A 17173-nucleotide genomic window follows, 5' to 3' on the forward strand; every position below is an offset into this window, starting at 1 on the left:
AGTATAACGTTCGAGGGAACTTGTGCTCAGAGGAGAAAAATGCACAGAGGACACAAGAATAAAGCATCATGTGCATTTCCCAAGAGAAGCAATAGATAGCAGGAATAGACTTGCAGAGTTTGCAGAATGTCAGCGAGCAAAGTTTAGTGAACACAGATACCTGGACTCACATGTCCTGGGGAACTCTCAGGGTCGGATGTCTCGGGGGAAACCAGCCTCTGTCCATCCCAGGCCACCTCCAGCAGGTGATTCGGGAATAGTTTCTTCCCTCCCAAGAGCAGCATCTTCCTGATGTTGCAAGTGGACTGGTTCACATTTAACTTCTTACAGCCATACTTTTTCATCATTTAAATGACAAATCATCATTTCTTTACCTTTAATTTAAATGTTAAGGCTCTGTGAACCTGGGCCGTCAGGGTTGGGGCTGGATGGCTCCCTGCTTGGGGCCACGGTGCACCTGCAGAGGCATCCTGGGGTCCCCGGGCTGGGACAGATGGGGCAGATGGGGCTGAAGGCTGCCCGTGGAGGAACCCATCACCTTATCCAGTGAAAGGAGCATGTTGATGCCACGGGCACACACACACACACAAAGTGAAACAGAACTCTTGAGGGTCTTCCCTCATAGCTCAGTTGGTAAAGAATCCGCCTACAATGCCGGAGACCCGGGTCTGAACCCTGGGTTGGGAAGATCCCTTGGAAAAGGGAAAGGCTCCCCACTCCAGTGTTCTGGCCTGGAGAATTCCATGAGCTGTGTAGCCCATGCGGTTGCAGAGTTGGCCGCGACCGCACGACTTTCGCTTCAGAGCTGGGCTGGTCTGGTCCTGTGCGGGAGCGTTCCACGAAGTGGCAGATCTTTCTTTCCACTGGTCCACATAAGTGATCATTTTGAGGATGACGCTGTCCGCTTCTACAGGGCGGGTTGGAAGGGGCTCCTGCTCCCACCCTCGCCTCCCCCAGGGGCGGCTGTGTTGGGTGTGCTGTGCTTCCTCCCCCACCCCCCAGGCCTTGGCTGTGCGACCTTGTGGGCCTGCAGCCCTGACCCCGGGCCCTGCCGAGTGCACGGCGGGCACATCCTGCCCGTGTTTGGCTGTGTCTGTCGAGCAAGGAAGGCAGGTGACAAAGTTGCATTCATAGTAAGAGACCTTTTTGCTTAAACCTTGGGATGCTCTCAAAATGGCCTGGAGTGTGAGGAGCTAAAGGCCAGTGTGGTTATCATTTCTGAGTAGTGGGATCACAGGTGGTGTTTTGTTCTTTTGTTTGTAGGTATTGTCCTTTTACGTAATTAGAAGTTTCTTAAATAACCGCTTTCTGGACCGCAGGGAGGAGGAGCTAGAGCATTGATTGGGCTGTAATTACAGAATCTCGGTCGGCCGCTCTTGCCAAGGACTTTCCCAAATGAAAGGCTGTTCCCTAGTGGGTGGGCGTGAGCTTCCGGTTTGCAGCCAGAGGGAGCATGAGGGTCAGTGACTTGAGAGGGTCCTTCTGTTCCTTCCAAGAGAGGCAAATTGCATGGAAAATAGAGCTTTGTGTGATGGGAGTGACTAGACCCAGAAAGGCCTCCGCAGTCTTCCGAGGGAGAAGCTGTTTGGGGTTAGGGTGTGACAGGGGAGAGGAAGTCTGTGGTTTGAGGGGAAAGATGTCATTTTCTCAGATGTTTTTAATGAAAACCAAGTTGTTGACTAGAAAACAGCAACTGACATTATGAGACTGTACAAATAACATCTTCTTTGCTTACATTTTTCTCTCTAATTTCTCAGGTTAAAGCTTAAAGTATTTTTGACAGCAATGCAGGTCTCAGGTCCAGACGTTCCATACCACCTGGAGTGGGTATACCCCCCACAGTCCCGGGGGCTCTAGGGGGACCCTCCCCCCACAGTCCCGGGGGCTCTAGGGAGACCCTCCCCACAATCCCGGGGACTCTGAGGGTACCCTCCCCACAGTCCCGGGGGCTCTGAGAGGACCCTCCCCCCACAGTCCCAGGGGGCTCTAGGGGGACCCTCCCCCTGTAGTCCTGGGGGCTGTCTGGTCCAGGGCGGGCCTGCAGCTCAGAGCATCCCCCCAGCACCTTCTCCATCCTCCCTGAGCCCCTGAGTCTCAGGATGGGGGACTTCTCTCTGAGCTCCCAGACGCCCTGCTGACCACAGTGTCCAGGCATCAACCAGGCCAGGGCCCTGCAGGAGAGACCGTGGCTGCACCCCGTCCGCCCCTCTGAGGGGTCAGTCCGTCCCTGTGGGCCTGCGGGCTGGGCAGTCTGGGGGTCAGTTAATGGGACCCCTGGGCTCCCCCAGGGGTTCCCAGGCTGCTGACCCCTCGCCCCAGGGGTCTCCCCGATACCCTCCTTCCCTCGGGGCCTTGCTGAAGCTTCTGGGGTCTGGTGGCTCAGTTGCTTTAGGGAAAAGGGCCATCCAGGTGTGACTTGTTGGTGAGGACACATGATTTCCCTGGGGGGTGTGGGGGGCCCCTTGTGGGATGTGAGCTGGGTGGTAGACCCCACGTGAGCAGGGGCTTCCAGGCAGGAAGACAGTCTGGGAGGGGAGAGGAGCTGCCCTGGCCACGGGCCCTGCCCACAGTCTCATGCAGATGTGAGCAGCGGCCAGAGAGGTGCGGCTGACTGTCCACACCCTTGTGTGGATGGAGCGGCTTTCTCTCTGGAAGCTGGCCTGCCCTGCGCTCTGGCCATGACCCCTGACTGGGGGAACCTGAGCTTCTGGAGAGGATCTGGGAGCCTCAAACAGAAGCTGTCATAATGCATGCTCACAGGCGCCGAGGGCCATACTGCATGGCGATTTTAAAGGAGTTTAAAACCGTTTAGAGGAAGTGCGAGAGGGACTCTGAAGAAGCTAGAAGGAGTTTCTGCTGCCTCTGGGAGCTGAGCAAGATCATGCCCGGGGTGGCTGGGCATCCCAGCTCTGGGGCGGCTGTGGGTGAGGTGAGACCACCCCCCGTAGCACTGGCCCTGTGGATGCTGGCCCTGCCCTTCTTGACTCGTCTCCTGTGGATGCTTGGATACGGTGTTTGGCTTAATGAATTTCACTCCAGGTTTTAGGGAATGGCTTAACCAACGTGCAGTTATTAGCCAGACGCTGAGCTGTTTGATCTGGCCGGCGCCCTTTCTGGAGGCCTGGCCCTGCCTGCGTGGCTTCTGGCTCTCGCTGCACTGCAGGGTGGTCCTGAGCCCACTTCTGGACCCCGGGCTCTGTGTGGGCTGCCCTGTGGCGCATCTGGGGCTCATGGGAGGCTCCGCTCTATTCCGTGGCTCCTGCCCTCCCCTCCCCCCTGCCCCAGACCTGGGGAACGGATGCCCATGTTTGGACATAGGACAGCAAGAAAGGGGAAAACCAAGTTCTTTTTTCAAGGCTGGCCCTGGTGGGGGCGGTGCGGTGCCAGCCTGGCATGGTGTTGGGGGGTGGGGAGTGGGAAATGACCGCTGGCAGAGGGAGGTGTTTGCACATCTGGGCTCAGGGAAAGGGGAATATGCTTTTGAACTTCTCCCTGTAATTAGCAAGGAAGGCACTCTGGCTGACCTCAGGGCAGGGCGCTGCTGGTATTAAACCCTTGTCATACAGCCATAGTTCAGGCCAACTGGTCCCTGGGCTGCACATTCCCTTTATCTGGAGAAGCCTGCAACCGTGCCTCTATGACCTGTGTGTAGAGCTGCCTGGGCAAAGGTGCCAACAGGGCGGGCTGGAGCTGTGTGGCCCCCTGGGTCCCCCAGAAAGGAGAGACCGTCTGACAGGCACACGAGGGAGTCTCACCCTGCTCCCCACCATCCACAGCTTCCTTTATCTTGGAAAAATGCTTCCAACTCTGTCCCCACAAAGAGACACTGTGGGCTTTCCCTTGACCAAGAGGGAGTGGCCTGGACCGTGATAGCCCAACCTTGTGCTCCCCGCTGAGGACTGATCCCCCTAGGATGACACCCCCAGGACTGACACCCACAGGGCTGGTCCCCTCCAGGACTGACACACTCAGGAACTCATGTCCCCCAGGGCTGACACCCCCAGGACTGGTCCCCTCCAGGACTGACACCCCAGGACTGATTCCCTAGGAATGACACCCCCAGGCCTGGTCCCCTCCAGGACCGACACACCCAGGAACTCATGTCCCCCAGGACTGACACCCCCAGGGCTATTCCCCTCCAGGACTAACACCCTGGGACTGATTCCCTAGGAATGACACCCCCAGGACTAGTGCCCTCCAGGACTGACACCCCAGGATGGTCTCCCCCAGCCCCGGTACGCCCCAGGACTGGGGACGTGGCTCACAGAGTCTAACAGTGTCCCTCTGTCTCCGTCTAGCCCCTTCTATGGAGAGGACTTCTACTGCGAGATTCCGCGGAGTTTCCGTCACCTGTCCTTTTATATTTTTGATCGAGACGTTTTCCGGAGGGATTCCATCATAGGTAGGTCCCGACCAACCAACCAGGTGTATTCTTCATTTTCTCCTCCTCTTCTGAATGGGGACTTGTTCTGGAGGAACTGGGGCATCTCCTGGACACCCCATCTGAGCCAGAGAACTGCACCAGCGTCTCACCTGCCCTTGCTGGCTGTCCCCGGCTGGCCATCAGTGGGTGTGGGGCAACACCCCACGAGCTCATGGAAACACCTTTGGAGCCGTCCCTCAGGGCTAGAGTGGGGTCCCTGGACCTGCCCCCAAATGATTCCCGAGGGCTCCTCCAACCACCCCAGCCCCTGCCTCTCCCTGACACCCAGCACCCACCTATGGGGGGCTGTTCTCAAGGTGTTGGGGTGCTCTCAGAAGTGTTGAGGTGCTCTCAGAGTTGTTGAGGTACTCTCATGGGTGTTGGGGTGCTCTCAGAACTAGTGGGGTATTCTCAGAGGTGTTGGTGTACTCAGGGGTGTTGGGGTGCTCTCAGGGGGTGTTGAGGTGCTCTCAGAGGTGTTGAGGTACTCTCATGGGTGTTGGGGTGCTCTCAGAACTAGTGGGGTATTCTCAGAGGTGTTGGTGTACTCAGGGGTGTTGGGGTGCTCTCAGAGGTGTTGAGGTACTCTCATGGGTGTTGGGGTGCTCTCAGAGGTGTTGGAGTGCTCTCAGGGGTGTTGGGGTGCTCTCAGGTGTTGAGGTGCTCTCAGGGGTGTTGGGGTGCTCTCAGGGGGTGTTGAGGTGCTCTCAGAGGTGTTGAGGTGCTCTCAGGGGTGTTGGGGTGCTCTCAGGGGGTGTTGAGGTGCTCTCAGAGGTGTTGAGGTACTCTCATGGGTGTTGGGGTGCTCTCAGAGGTGTTGAGGTGCTCTCAGGGGTGTTGGGGTGCTCTCAGGGGGTGTTGGGGTGCTCTCAGCTGTTAGGGTGCTCTCAGGGGTGTTGGGATGCTCTCAGGGGTGTTGGGGTGCTCTCAGAGGTGTTGGGTGCTCTCAGGGGTGTTGGGGTGCTCTCAAGGGTGTTGGAATGCTCTCAGGGGTTGTTGGGGACTCTCAAAGATGTTCAGGCACTCTCAGAGGTGTCAGAGTCCCAGATGCACCAGCATCCTGGAGAGAGTGAGGCCCATCTTAAATGGGGAGCAGCCCAGAGCTGCCCTTTGGGGGGTGCACCTTTGTCCCAGGAAAGCCCTATCAGTTCCCTTGGCCCCAGAGACCCAAGCCCCCAAAACGAGCTCAGCTGTAGCCTCGGGATCCAGCTGATCGTTGGTGGCCTGGCTGCTCCTGGTGGGAGCAGTCTCAGTGCTTGCTCTGGGGCAGAGCGGTTGACTCTGACAGCCCCTGACCCTGCAGTCTCCCACCCACTCCTGGGGCGTCTGGCTCACTCCACTTACCACCCACACGTGACTGGTCAAGGGTGTTTGTGTCTAGGCCAGCAGCCCTCAGAAAAAGTCTGAAGGCAGTGCTGGCGCTGAGGTCCTTTGAGGAAGCGTCTAGCAGAGTTCCCAGCACATGGATCAGAGGTTCCCACACTTGTCAAGATGCAGATGCTGGTTACTGGGTCTGGACAACAAGTAGCATTCTTGGAAACTGCTGAGTTTTAAGTTGAGGTCACCAGGGTCTGTTCGACAAGTGCATGGCCTGGATCACACAGGAACTCAGGCAATTCATAACTTGACTTGTTTAAGATGGAGCTGTGGTTGGGCTTTCAGCAGGACCTTTAACTCTCGATCCGGAAGGTTTTCCATGTGGGGGAGGCGGGGGGCACTTTCATGCCACTCACTCTGTAGGCCTGGCCACCTTTGCCCTCAGGATGGTGCCCGAATGAACCCTTAGCAGCTGTCAAGCCCTGGTGGTTCCTCCTCGAGGCCAGACATGGGCTCCAGCCTCTACTGAGAGGTGCCCTTGTCTGGTGCCTCCCGAGCTGGAGCCCACCGCAGGCCCTTCCCCGGTGCCCGTGTGGCCACCACCGTTGGCCAAGACCCTGCTCAGCAAGAGGCTGCCCCTCGGTGCATGCTATGTTCACTGTCACTGTTGGAGCGGCTCTTTTGTGTCCACCGGACCTCACTTCCCGTGGCCTTGGGCTCCCTGCGCAGTGACGGGGGTGTCTCTGTCCAGCTGATGCTGGACACACCAGGGTTTGTTCAAGGAGGAAAGCGAACAGAGCAGTGGGTTTGGAATGTGACGTGTTACCTGATGGAGCAAAATGCCAGGCTGGATGAAGCACAATCTGGAATCAAGTTTGGTGGGAGAAACATCAATAACCTCAGGTATGCAGTAACATACCCTTATTTTAGAAAGCAAAGAGGGACCAGAGAGCCTCTTGATGAAAGTGAAAGAGGAGGGTGAAAAAGCTGGCTTAAAACTCAGCAAATTCAAAAAACAAAGATCATGGCATCACTTCATGGCAAATAGATGGGGAAACAATGGAAACAGTGACAGACTATTTTCTTGGGGTCCAAAATCACTGCAGATGGTCACTAGCCATGAAATTAAAAGACACTTGCTCCTTGGAAGAAAACCTATGACCAATCTAGACAGCATATTAAAAAGCAGAGACATTACTTTGCCAACAAAGTTCTAGCTAGTCAAAGCTATGGATTTTCCAGTAGTCATGTATGGATGTGAGAGTTGGACCATAAAGAAGGCTGAGCACCAGAGAATTGATGCTTTTGAACTGTGGTGTTGGAGAAGATTCTTGAGAGGCCCTTGGACTGCAAGGAGATCCAGCCAGTCCATCCTAAAGGAAATCAGTTCTGAATATTCATTGGAAGGACTGATGCTGAAGCGGAAACTCCAATACTTTGGTCACCTGATGCGAAGGATTGACTCATTGGGAAAGACCCTGATGCTGGGAAAGATTGAAGACAGGAGGAGAAAGGGACAACAGAGGACGAGATGGTTGGATGGCATCACCAACTAGATGGACATGAGCTTGAGCAAGCTCTGGGAGACGGTGAAGGACAGAGAAGCCTGGTGTGCTGCAGTCCATGTGGTCACAAAGAGTTGGACATGACTGAGCGAGTTGAACAACAAAGATGTTTATTAATCATTCTGTTTAAGGCACCTGCTATTTTTAAAGATAACTAGCAAAATTATGGTTTAGCAATTCCTGGTGGCTTTAAAATTGGGATGTGTCAGGGTGCAACCAGATTTAGAGTTTTCAAAATTGTTCTCACAGCCATAAAAATAAGAGGCTGTCTGATCTCCAGGGGTAATTTAAAGTTATGACTAGCAATTATGTTGTTACCAGGATGAGAAACCACATTCTAGGGTATAAATTTGTGTCACAGAAACAAGCACAGTGTCACCGGCTTCTCACATCTGCCGTGTGATCTGATGGCACGGCGCCCGGTTCTGCCCATGCGGCCCCCATGTGGGCCCCCCCACAGGCCGGGTCCCGGGTGCCCAGGGAGGCTGCAGAGATGCTCGTGCCAGTGTGGTCAGGGCCGCCGGCTCTGGGAGGGTGGCTGGTGGGGCTGGCCGTGCTGGGCCGGGCTCCTCCCACTGTCCCCCACTTTTGTCAGGATGTGAGGGGCGTCCTGCCGTTTCTCTGAAAGGCGGGGGCTTGCTGTGAGTCCTTGGGCCCCTTGTCTGCAGGCTGGTTTATTGAGCTGCAGTCTGTGCACTGTGCCCGTCGCAGGGAAGTCTGCTTCTGCCCACTCATCACCAGATGGGGGTGGGGTTGCGTGCTGGTTTTTGTGACGTAAACAAAGCTGCCCTCAACTTTCTTGTTTAGGTGTTTGTGTTGACAAATGGTTTTATTTCTCTTAGAAAATACCTAGAAGTGAGATTGCTGGGGCATTCTGTAGGCTTTAGAAGACAGCAGAATTTGCCGTCTCTAATAGGCCATTTTGGTATAAGGAATTGTTTGAGCTGAAGGCAGTCGAGAAGAAGCGGACACATGGAAATCTCTCTGCCCTGCAGCCCGGGACAACTCTCGACCCTGATCAGCCGGAGGCGACCCCCGAGGACCCCACGTCGCGCGCCCTCTGGACCCCTCGTTCCCTGAAGCTCTTCCTCTGCGTCACCACGCCTCTGAAAATCCGTGACTGTTGTTTTAGGTGGAGATGCTCCGAGTTGCTGCTGCCTCCTGGAGTGACTCGTTGCCAGGCTTCCCCTCATGTATCTGAGATACATGTTAATAACCCTGTCTGTTTTCCCTTGTTAATTTTTCTTTCATTACAGAGGCCAGAGAACCTGAGAGAGTAGGAGAAGAAAGATTTTTATGCCCTGCAGTGTGTTTCCCTCTGTTAGAAACTGACTCTGCTTTCCTAATGCGCCGTCTTCAGTTCTGTCTAGCACTTGTGTCATCTTCCTTTATTTTCAGTTCATTTTTGCCATTCTAATATGTGTGTAGTATCTTACTGTATTTTTTACTGTTTTTTCATAATGAAGAATTATTTGGGCATCTTTTCGTGTGCTGATTTACCATCTATATCTCTCCTTTGGTAAATTGTTCACATCTTTGCCCTTTTAATTGGGCTCTCTTGTTGAGATTTTCAAAGTTTTTAAACTGTATTCTGGATACAAGTCCTTTATCAGATGTGTATTTACAGATATTTTCTTCTAGCCTGTGGCTTGTCTTTTCATTTTCTTACTAGTGTCTTTTGAAGAGCAGAAGTTTTTAATTTTGATGAACTCCAATTTATAAAAACTTTTTTTATAGTTTGTATTTTTGGTGTCATATCTAAGAATTCTTTTCCTACCGCAGGGTTGCGAGGATCTTCTGTTTTTTTCTTCTAGAAAGTTTTTGTTTTTAGTTCTTATATTTAGATCTATTTCAAGTATATTTTACAAATAACAAGGTTTGTTTTTCTCCTTATAGATGTCCAGTTGAATTTCCGTAACATCTTTTGAGAATCAGTTGACTTTACACGCATGGGTCTGCCTGTGGCTTCTGTGTTCTGTTCCCCTGATGTGCACTCCTTTCCTCACACCAATATCACACTGTCTCAATTCCTGTATTTTCACAGTAAGTCTTAAATCAGTCCTCTGAGCTCATCAGCTTTGTCCTTTTCCAAACTTGTTTTGCTATTTTAGGTCCTTTGAATTGTCATTTACATTTTTGATCTGCTTCTCAATTTCCAAGATAATTGAGATTACATTGATCTGTAGATTAATTTGGGGAGAATTAACACTTTAAGAAAATTGAGTCTCAGACCCTCCAGCATGGCATGTCTCTCCACGTTCTTGGGTCTTTAATTTCTTTCATCAGGATTTTGTGATGTGTTTTCAGCATACACATCTTGCATGCACACACACATATGTGTGGGGAGTGTGTGTGTATGTACATGTGTGTGTGTGTTTATATGTACATATATTCCTATATTTGTGTTTATACATGTGTGTGTACATGTGTGTGTATTTATATATACATGTATCCCTGTATTTATGTTTTTGATGCTGTAGACAAAGATTTCTCATGTAGTACACCAAAAGCTCAAGCCATAAAACCATCACTTTATGGGTGTGTGTTAGTGTCTTTTCAATTTCAGTTTCCACTGTCATTGCTTCTATGCACAAATATACTTGATTTTTATGTACTGACTTTGTATTCTGTGGTTTGCTAAACACAGCTACTCTACTAGCTTTTCCTGTAGATTCTGTAAGTAAAGGCTTATTTCTTCCCTTCGAGTCTGCAGGCCCTTGTTTCTCTCTCTGCCTCTGTGCACCTGCTAGACCCCAGGGTGAACAGGAGTGCCGAGTGTCTCTGCCCCCGCCTGTCTTGGGGGGGCATCTAGCTGTCCTCCCTTAGCTGCCATCCTGAAGGTGTCACCCTTGGCTGCCCACCTTCCCCCACCCCTGTGCCTTACCTGTCCCCCCATCACATGCCGCTTCTTGAACTACCTGACACGCTTGTCTCTTCTGAATAGACCCCAGCAGGTACAGTGCCACCAGAGGAAGTAACACATGGGAATTTTAGTGGTGGAACAGCTGTGCGCCTTTCCTCCTGAGTGGGTCCTGAGTCTGTCCTCCTGAGTGGGTGAGGCCCAGGGGACATAGTGACCTGATGTCACCCAGATCAATCAGGGAAGCGATGGATTATGGCACGTTGGGCACATTTAAGTGGTTTGCAGGTCAGTGCTCCCCAGGACAGCCTGTGGAAGAACTGCCTCTCACATGTAAAGAGTGCACGTCCGTATGTTCTTGACGTGGTCAGCCTCTAGAAGGACAGGCTGGCAGCTGGTGACAGAGGTGACCCCAAGGTGGAATCTCTGTAGCAGGGGAGAGACAAACTTATTCTTAGCTGTATTTTATATCTTTTTGGATGTTTCAGATTTTATTCTCTGTTTCTGTATTACCCACTTAAATTTAAATTAAGTACTTTGAAAAATAAAGTAGTACTGATGTGTAAGTTGTAGAAGTCGTTTGAGTATTAAATATGTGACTCCTCCCTACTCCAGTAAAAAAATCCTGAAAACACTGTGGTTACTTAAAATCTCAAACTTCAAATGTAACGCTCCTATCCAGCTGAACTAATCATGGAGTCTGAAAATTTCTTTATCCCTTTTCAATGAAATGTGTTGCCCAATTCAGTTCCAAGAAATGTTTGTTTCTTGTGGCTTTATGCCTGCAAGACTCAAAGTCATATTCCCATCAGGGAAAAGGGTAGAGTTTTGTAGGAGCCAAGCAGAGAAGCAGCAGTCTTCTCCTGGGGGCTCTGCCTGCTGACAGCAGGTCAGAGGTGGGGGAACCCACGTCAGACCCTGGCGAGATGCCCCCCGAAACCAGGCGTGGTGGTAGGGGAGGAGTCTGGGTGGGTCGCTGGCGCTGGCTGGAGGAAGGCCCTCCTGGCTGTGACTTGAGTCCTCTGCTCTCCTGGGGCCTGTTCTCTGCGGCAGCCTGTGCTGCTGTGTGACGGGCGCCCTCTGCCTCCTCCCTGGCATGGGCTCCGCATCTGAGCCTGTGTGCTGTGCCCTGTGAGGCCCATGGTGGGCAGGATTCGGCTCTGCATGGCCGGAGCTGAGCCAGCGAGGTTGACGTGAGCAGGGGTTGGGGCTGGCCCTGCTGCGTCCACTGTGCACAGAGGGCTGGGCTTGAGCCACCGCAGCTCTCGGGGTGGCGTGTCCCTGTTTCATTTCTAACTTCCCACTGTGCCTGGCAGGTGCATCTGTCAATGTCTGGAGTCCAGGGTGTGAAAACTGCAGGGCAGAGACCTTGTCTCACCCACCTGGGTACTTCAACTGCCCTTGCAAAACTAGACAGAAGACAGACTAACAAGAAGAAACAAGCATTTTCAATTCCTCTTAAAGCACATGTGGCGGGGAGACACCTCAGCAATGAGGAGGAGCTGGTGACGTGGGTTAGCAGCACATCTTAGTGAAGGGACAGCAGGTTTCGGAGGAGGGTCGAGACAAAGGAGGGGCTGGGGGTACGGATTGTGCAGGACCCTCTGGGGCTGACACCTCCTCACTGCTCTGGCTTTGATATCACCGCCTATATTGTGGGTGCATGTCCAGAGCCCCCAGAGCCAGCATCAGGGCATCCTTCTCCTCAAACCTCCCCACTCCTGGCAGACGGGACCAGGCCCCAGCGAGGCCGCCTGCAGGTCCCAGGGGAGCCATAGAGGGGGGTGCATCGTGGGAGAGCCTGGTGGGACAGCGTCTGGGAGAAGCACAAGGCAGAAAGATAGGAAGGCAAGGTGCCTGATGAGGCAGGAGACCCAGAGCCTCACAGGACAGGCCATCTGTTCAGTGACCAGGCCGCATCAGCGACCTGCCGCCTGCCCCCAGACGGCTGCTGGATGAAGTGAGAGGACAGAAGGTTTGCGGACCCACGGGGCAGGCCTCCCTGTGAGGCTGCCAGTGCTCCTGTCTTGTGGGAGCCGGCATGTACCTTTGCGGAAGCCCAAGATGGAGCACTCCTCCTGGGAAAGGAGGACTGTATGTCCTGGGTGAGGGCAGGGCTGGCCCGCCAGCTCCGGGCTCTTCACTAGTGTTGCCTGTGGTGACGAGACTGTGGTCCTGATTTAGGCTGTGTGTTCCGAGCTCCAAAAGGAAACAACTGAATTTAAAAAGCGTGTAATTTTATGTTGTCCTTTATTGTTCCTATTTCTGTATGTGATTTACTGTGTATTTAAGACATGTGTGTACATGTGCACACACACGTGTACAGGGCTGCTTACATGGCCAGGCTCCCACCTCCCCTCCCGTGGTGGACAGTGTGGTCCCCATGCTCAAGGCCACGGAGTGTGGGGACATGTGGGCAGCCTGATGTCCTCTGTCCCCCCAAGCCGTAGGCATGTATCTGCTAACTGCCCATGTGCTTTTTTGGAAAGAAAAAGGTGAATGAATGATGCATGATGGTTGTAGATATATATTTAAATACTCAATTCTGTGCCAGGTAATATACATCACACACGTGTATTTATGTATATGTTTTCACTGACGTTCTGACTCCTCAGTACCAAGCCTGCGTCAGGAACGTAAAACTGTTGAGAGTGGGCATCCTCAAACTTTGGGACCCCAGGAGTTCCCTGGGGATTTTGTGGAAATGCAGATTCCAGGAGGAATTCCTCTGGAGATTGCTCCACCCCGGAAGCTGCTTTCTCATCTGTAACAAGCCCAGGAACTTGCATTAGGAAGCCCTGCGGCTGTTTCAATGCAGGGGGCCCATGATCACATGTTGAGAAACACTGATTCGTAGACCCGGTAGGGTGATAACCAGCTCATCCCGCAGGCCTGACAGGAACACGTGTGCACGCATGCTATATAAGCTAAATGCACACACATGCACACTGTGTGAACCAACTGTGCATGCTCCCATGAGCTAGATATGCACACGCATGAGTTCTCAGCCATGGCTCACACAAGCACACACACAGTAGGTGTGCACACACATGAGTTCTCAGCCGTGGCTCAGGCAAGCACACACACTAGGTGTGCACACGCGTGAGTTCTCAGCCGTGGCTCACACAAGCACACACCGTAGGTGTGCACACGCGTGAGTTCTCAGCCATGGCTCAGGCAAGCACACACACACTAGGTGTGCACACGCATGATTTCTCAGCCGTGGCTCACACAAGCACACACACAGTAGGTGTACACACGCGTGAGTTCTCAGCCGTGGCTCAGGCAAGCACACACACTAGGTGTGCACATGCGTGAGTTCTCAGCCGTGGCTCATGCAAGCACACACATTTCCAGGGGATGTGCAGCAAAGTCCTCAGCAGACACCACCCACCATGTGCCACAGCATGGATGTTGAGGCAGGAGGGGCTGCGATGTGGCTGTCTTGGGTTCCTGCCCCCTCACCCCATCCCACACATCCCGCCCCAGGCCCAGGCAGCACCCCTGGCAGAGCCGCCCCTCCGACCTGTAGGATTTCCACCAGGTGTCCCTGAGCCACAGTCTGGGTGACATGGGAGGAGGAGCCCACCCAGGTTCAGGCTGTGGACGCCATGGCAGTGGCAGGCTGTGTTTGGGTGGACGTGGCACTTCCAAGACAGAATGTGGCCTCTGTGACCTTACCGCATTGTCCGTCTCCTGATGCACTATTCTGGGTTTCCGTCTGAGATGACTGACGCTGACTGTGGAGATCCTACCGGCAGGGCAGGTCAGGCGGGCAGATCGGCCCCTCGTGACTGGTCTCCTCTGCGTTGGTCTTCCAGGAAAGGTGGCCATCCAGAAAGAGGACCTGCAGAAGTACCACAACAGGGACACGTGGTTCCAGCTACAGCATGTGGACGCCGACTCTGAAGTGCAGGTGAGGCTCGCGGAATCCACAGGACCAGGTGCCTCAGGTGGAGGTGATTGTGGCCAGAGAAACAGACGCAGGATTCTGGTCTTCAGTGGAAACAAGGGTTAGCAGACTGCCCCCTCGGCGTGTCCTTCTGGGTGGTTCATTTTGTTTGTTCGTTGGTTGCTGTCAGACTTAGTTGTGCAGCTTAAAAATGTAAAATGCAAAAGACCATAACAGATAATTGAAGATAAAAAGAGAATAAGGTGAGAAAACCTAAGGCTGTGGGCCTGTGTCTACTGGAGGCGCCCACGCGTGTTCCTGGCTCCCTGCCCCAGAAAGGCCTGAAGGGGTGATGAGGGCCCATGGCCTGAGTGTCCCCAGGGCCCACCCAGTGCCCCGGTCATGTGTTACCTGGGAGTGCCACCTTGACCAGGCCCGGGGCTTCTCCCCCAGCAGGGCCGCTGCCTGGGCCCAGGGCCCAGGAGATGCTCGATGGGGGGCCTGCTTGCATCTTCTCTTCCCTGGTGACCCTGCCTGTGCTCCTCGTCAGCCTGTCCCCGAGCCCAGGCTGTGCCTGGAGTTCCAGGACCAGAGCCTCTGCGGGCAGTGTGGCAGCCCGGGGCCAGTGCTGTGCTCAGGAGAGCGTGGCCCTGGTGCTCTGGGCCTCGGCATCCTCACCATAACGCGGGGTTTTGTAAGCAGCCGGGTCACGGGCCACATCCTCTAGGGGGACCCATGAGGCCTTCCCGGGGATCAAACAGCAGGGTCACGGGCCACATCCTCTAGGGGGGCCCATGAGGCCTTCCCAGGGGTCAAACAGCAGGGTCACGGGCCACATCCTCTAGGGGGGCCCACGAGGCCTTCCCGGGGATCAAACAGCAGGGTCACAGGCCACATCCTCTAGGGGGGCCCACGAGGCCTTCCCGGGGGTCAAACAGCAGGGTCACGGGCCACATCCTCTAGGGGGACCCACGAGGCCTTCCCGGGGGTCAAACAGCAGGGTCACGGGCCACATCCTCTAGGGGGGCCCACGAGGCCTTCCCGGGGGTCAAACAGCAGGGTCACGGGCCACATCCTCTAGGGGGGCCCACGAGGCCTTCCCGGGGGTCAAACAGCAGGGTCACGGGCCACATCCTCTAGGGGGGCCCACGAGGCCTTCCCGGGGGTCAAACAGCAGGGTCACGGGCCACATCCTCTAGGGGGGCCCACGAGGCCTTCCCGGGGGTCAAACAGCAGGGTCACGGGCCACATCCTCTAGGGGGGCCCACGAGGCCTTCCCGGGGGTCAAACAGCAGGGTCACGGGCCACATCCTCTAGGGGGGCCCATGAGGCCTTCCCGGGGTTCAAACTCTAGGAGGGCCCACGCGGCCTTTGCGGGCTCCTGGCCCAGTGTCCACATGCCTCCTTGTGGGCCCAGGGCCTCCACTGAACTTGGAGCTGCGTGCTGGGGCTCAGGATTTCTGCTGCGGGCGCCTCATGGCCGCTGGGGCAATGCCCAGACAGTGACAAGGAGATGGCACACAGGTGCGTGGAGACGCCCAAGGTGTGGTGAGGGAGCTCATGCTTGGTTGATCTGACTGAGGCCCATGTGCTGCGGGAGGCGGAGGGGCCTGTGATCACTCAGAATGAGGGGTGGTGCCCGAGTCCAGGGGCGGTCCTGACTGTGACACCGATGCTGGTGGAGGACAGAGGCCGCTGCTGCTCGGGTGCCCAGGAGGCCCCCCCTCAGGAGGGTTCAGACGCGTGTGCTGCATGAGCTTCACTCCCGTCCCCGCTGTTGTGAAGACTTCACCTGCAGCCGCGACAGACCCACTGCTTAGTCCCCAGACTCAATGCTGCTCCGGTGGCGAGTGCTGGCTTCCCTTGTTCTTGCCTTGTGAAAAAGCTTCACCTTTACTTCTGAAGGTGTTATTGAGTCGTAGGAAGTCACAGACAATGCTGCCCAGGGCATGCTGGTTAGCCTCTTTACACTCAGAGACACATCGGGACGAGGCCCTGTCCCTCCCCAGACCCTGCCTGGTGACATCTGTGCACCTGGGCAGGGCCACCGACACCACTCGGGTCCCGCCAGTCCTGGGTGTGCCTGCGTGTGCCCTTGTGGGCTGACGCGAGCACGCGTGGCACCCTCTGTGGATCTCAGCCACGCTATCTGAGCCACAGCTGGTTTCCGGGAGCCAGCAGCGACGCCTCACTTTCATTTCTGGTTTAGTAACGTGTCTTCTTTCTCTTTTTTTAGCATAGCTAGAAGTTTACCAATTTTACTGCTGTTTTTTAAAGTCGCTTTGGTTTATGTATTTTCTCTATTGATTTCCTGTTTTCGTTTTCATTGATTGCTGCTTTGATTCAAGTTATTTGTTTTCTTCCGGCACTTTAGATTTAATTTGTCTTCTTATCCTAGTTCCCTAAGGTGGAAGCTTAGATTATTGATTTTTAGACCTTCCATCTTTTCCAATATCTGGATTCACTGCTTTGAATTTCCCTCTAAATGTTGCTTTGGCTACATCTCATAAATCTTGATGCTTTATTTCATGTCAACTTATGAAAAGAAACAAATTCAGTGTTTTTTTTTTTTCCTGAAACTTCTGCTTTGGCCTCCTTGTTATTTGGAAATATGTTGTTTAATCTCCATATATTTTGTTATTTTTAGCTCTCTATCTATCACTGAGTTCTAGTTCAGTTTCCAGTGTGGTCTGAGAGTGGCTGTGATGCTTTCTAGACTAGCTAACGTGTATTTTAAGTCAGGTTGGTCTGTCCCAGTGGACGTTTCGTGTGGGTCTGTAATGCTGTTCAGTCATTATTCCCCTTAAGTAAGACTGGGAAGTCTTATGAAGTCAGCGTTTTCAATGCTCTGAGTCTCTCTTCTCTCAGACCAGCATAACGCAAGAACCCTTGCTGAAGTCTTAGTACGTCTTGCCTGGGCTCACAGCTAATTAGCAGGATTCAGCTGACCCTCCTGTGGGAGGGGGACCACCCCAGCCCTCAGCCCAGCAGGGGTTCTGGAGCCACCTCCCTGGAGAGGTGAGGGCCTGGTTCCCGTTGGGGTCAGAGCAAGCCCAGGGGACACTTGAATGTGCCCCCAAGCAGCCAGTGGCCCCTGTGTCCGTGGGAGGTTTTGG

At 53.9% G+C, this 17173-nt stretch overlaps 1 protein-coding gene across 3 annotated transcripts in view; it reads left to right on the forward strand.

The window, feature by feature from the left end:
* Positions 1–17173, forward strand: part of RASA3 (RAS p21 protein activator 3) — an 85679-nt gene that overhangs the window by 35017 nt on the left and 33489 nt on the right. For all 3 annotated transcript variants that reach the window (XM_070471341.1, XM_070471343.1, XM_070471342.1), the window contains exons 3-4: positions 4299–4402; positions 13987–14081. In XM_070471341.1, coding sequence (XP_070327442.1) covers positions 4299–4402; positions 13987–14081 — 199 coding nt within the window. The remainder of the gene's footprint in view (positions 1–4298; positions 4403–13986; positions 14082–17173) is intronic.

The sequence above is a fragment of the Odocoileus virginianus genome, chromosome 8, assembly GCF_023699985.2.
Source record: "Odocoileus virginianus isolate 20LAN1187 ecotype Illinois chromosome 8, Ovbor_1.2, whole genome shotgun sequence".
Lineage (NCBI taxonomy): Eukaryota > Metazoa > Chordata > Mammalia > Artiodactyla > Cervidae > Odocoileus > Odocoileus virginianus.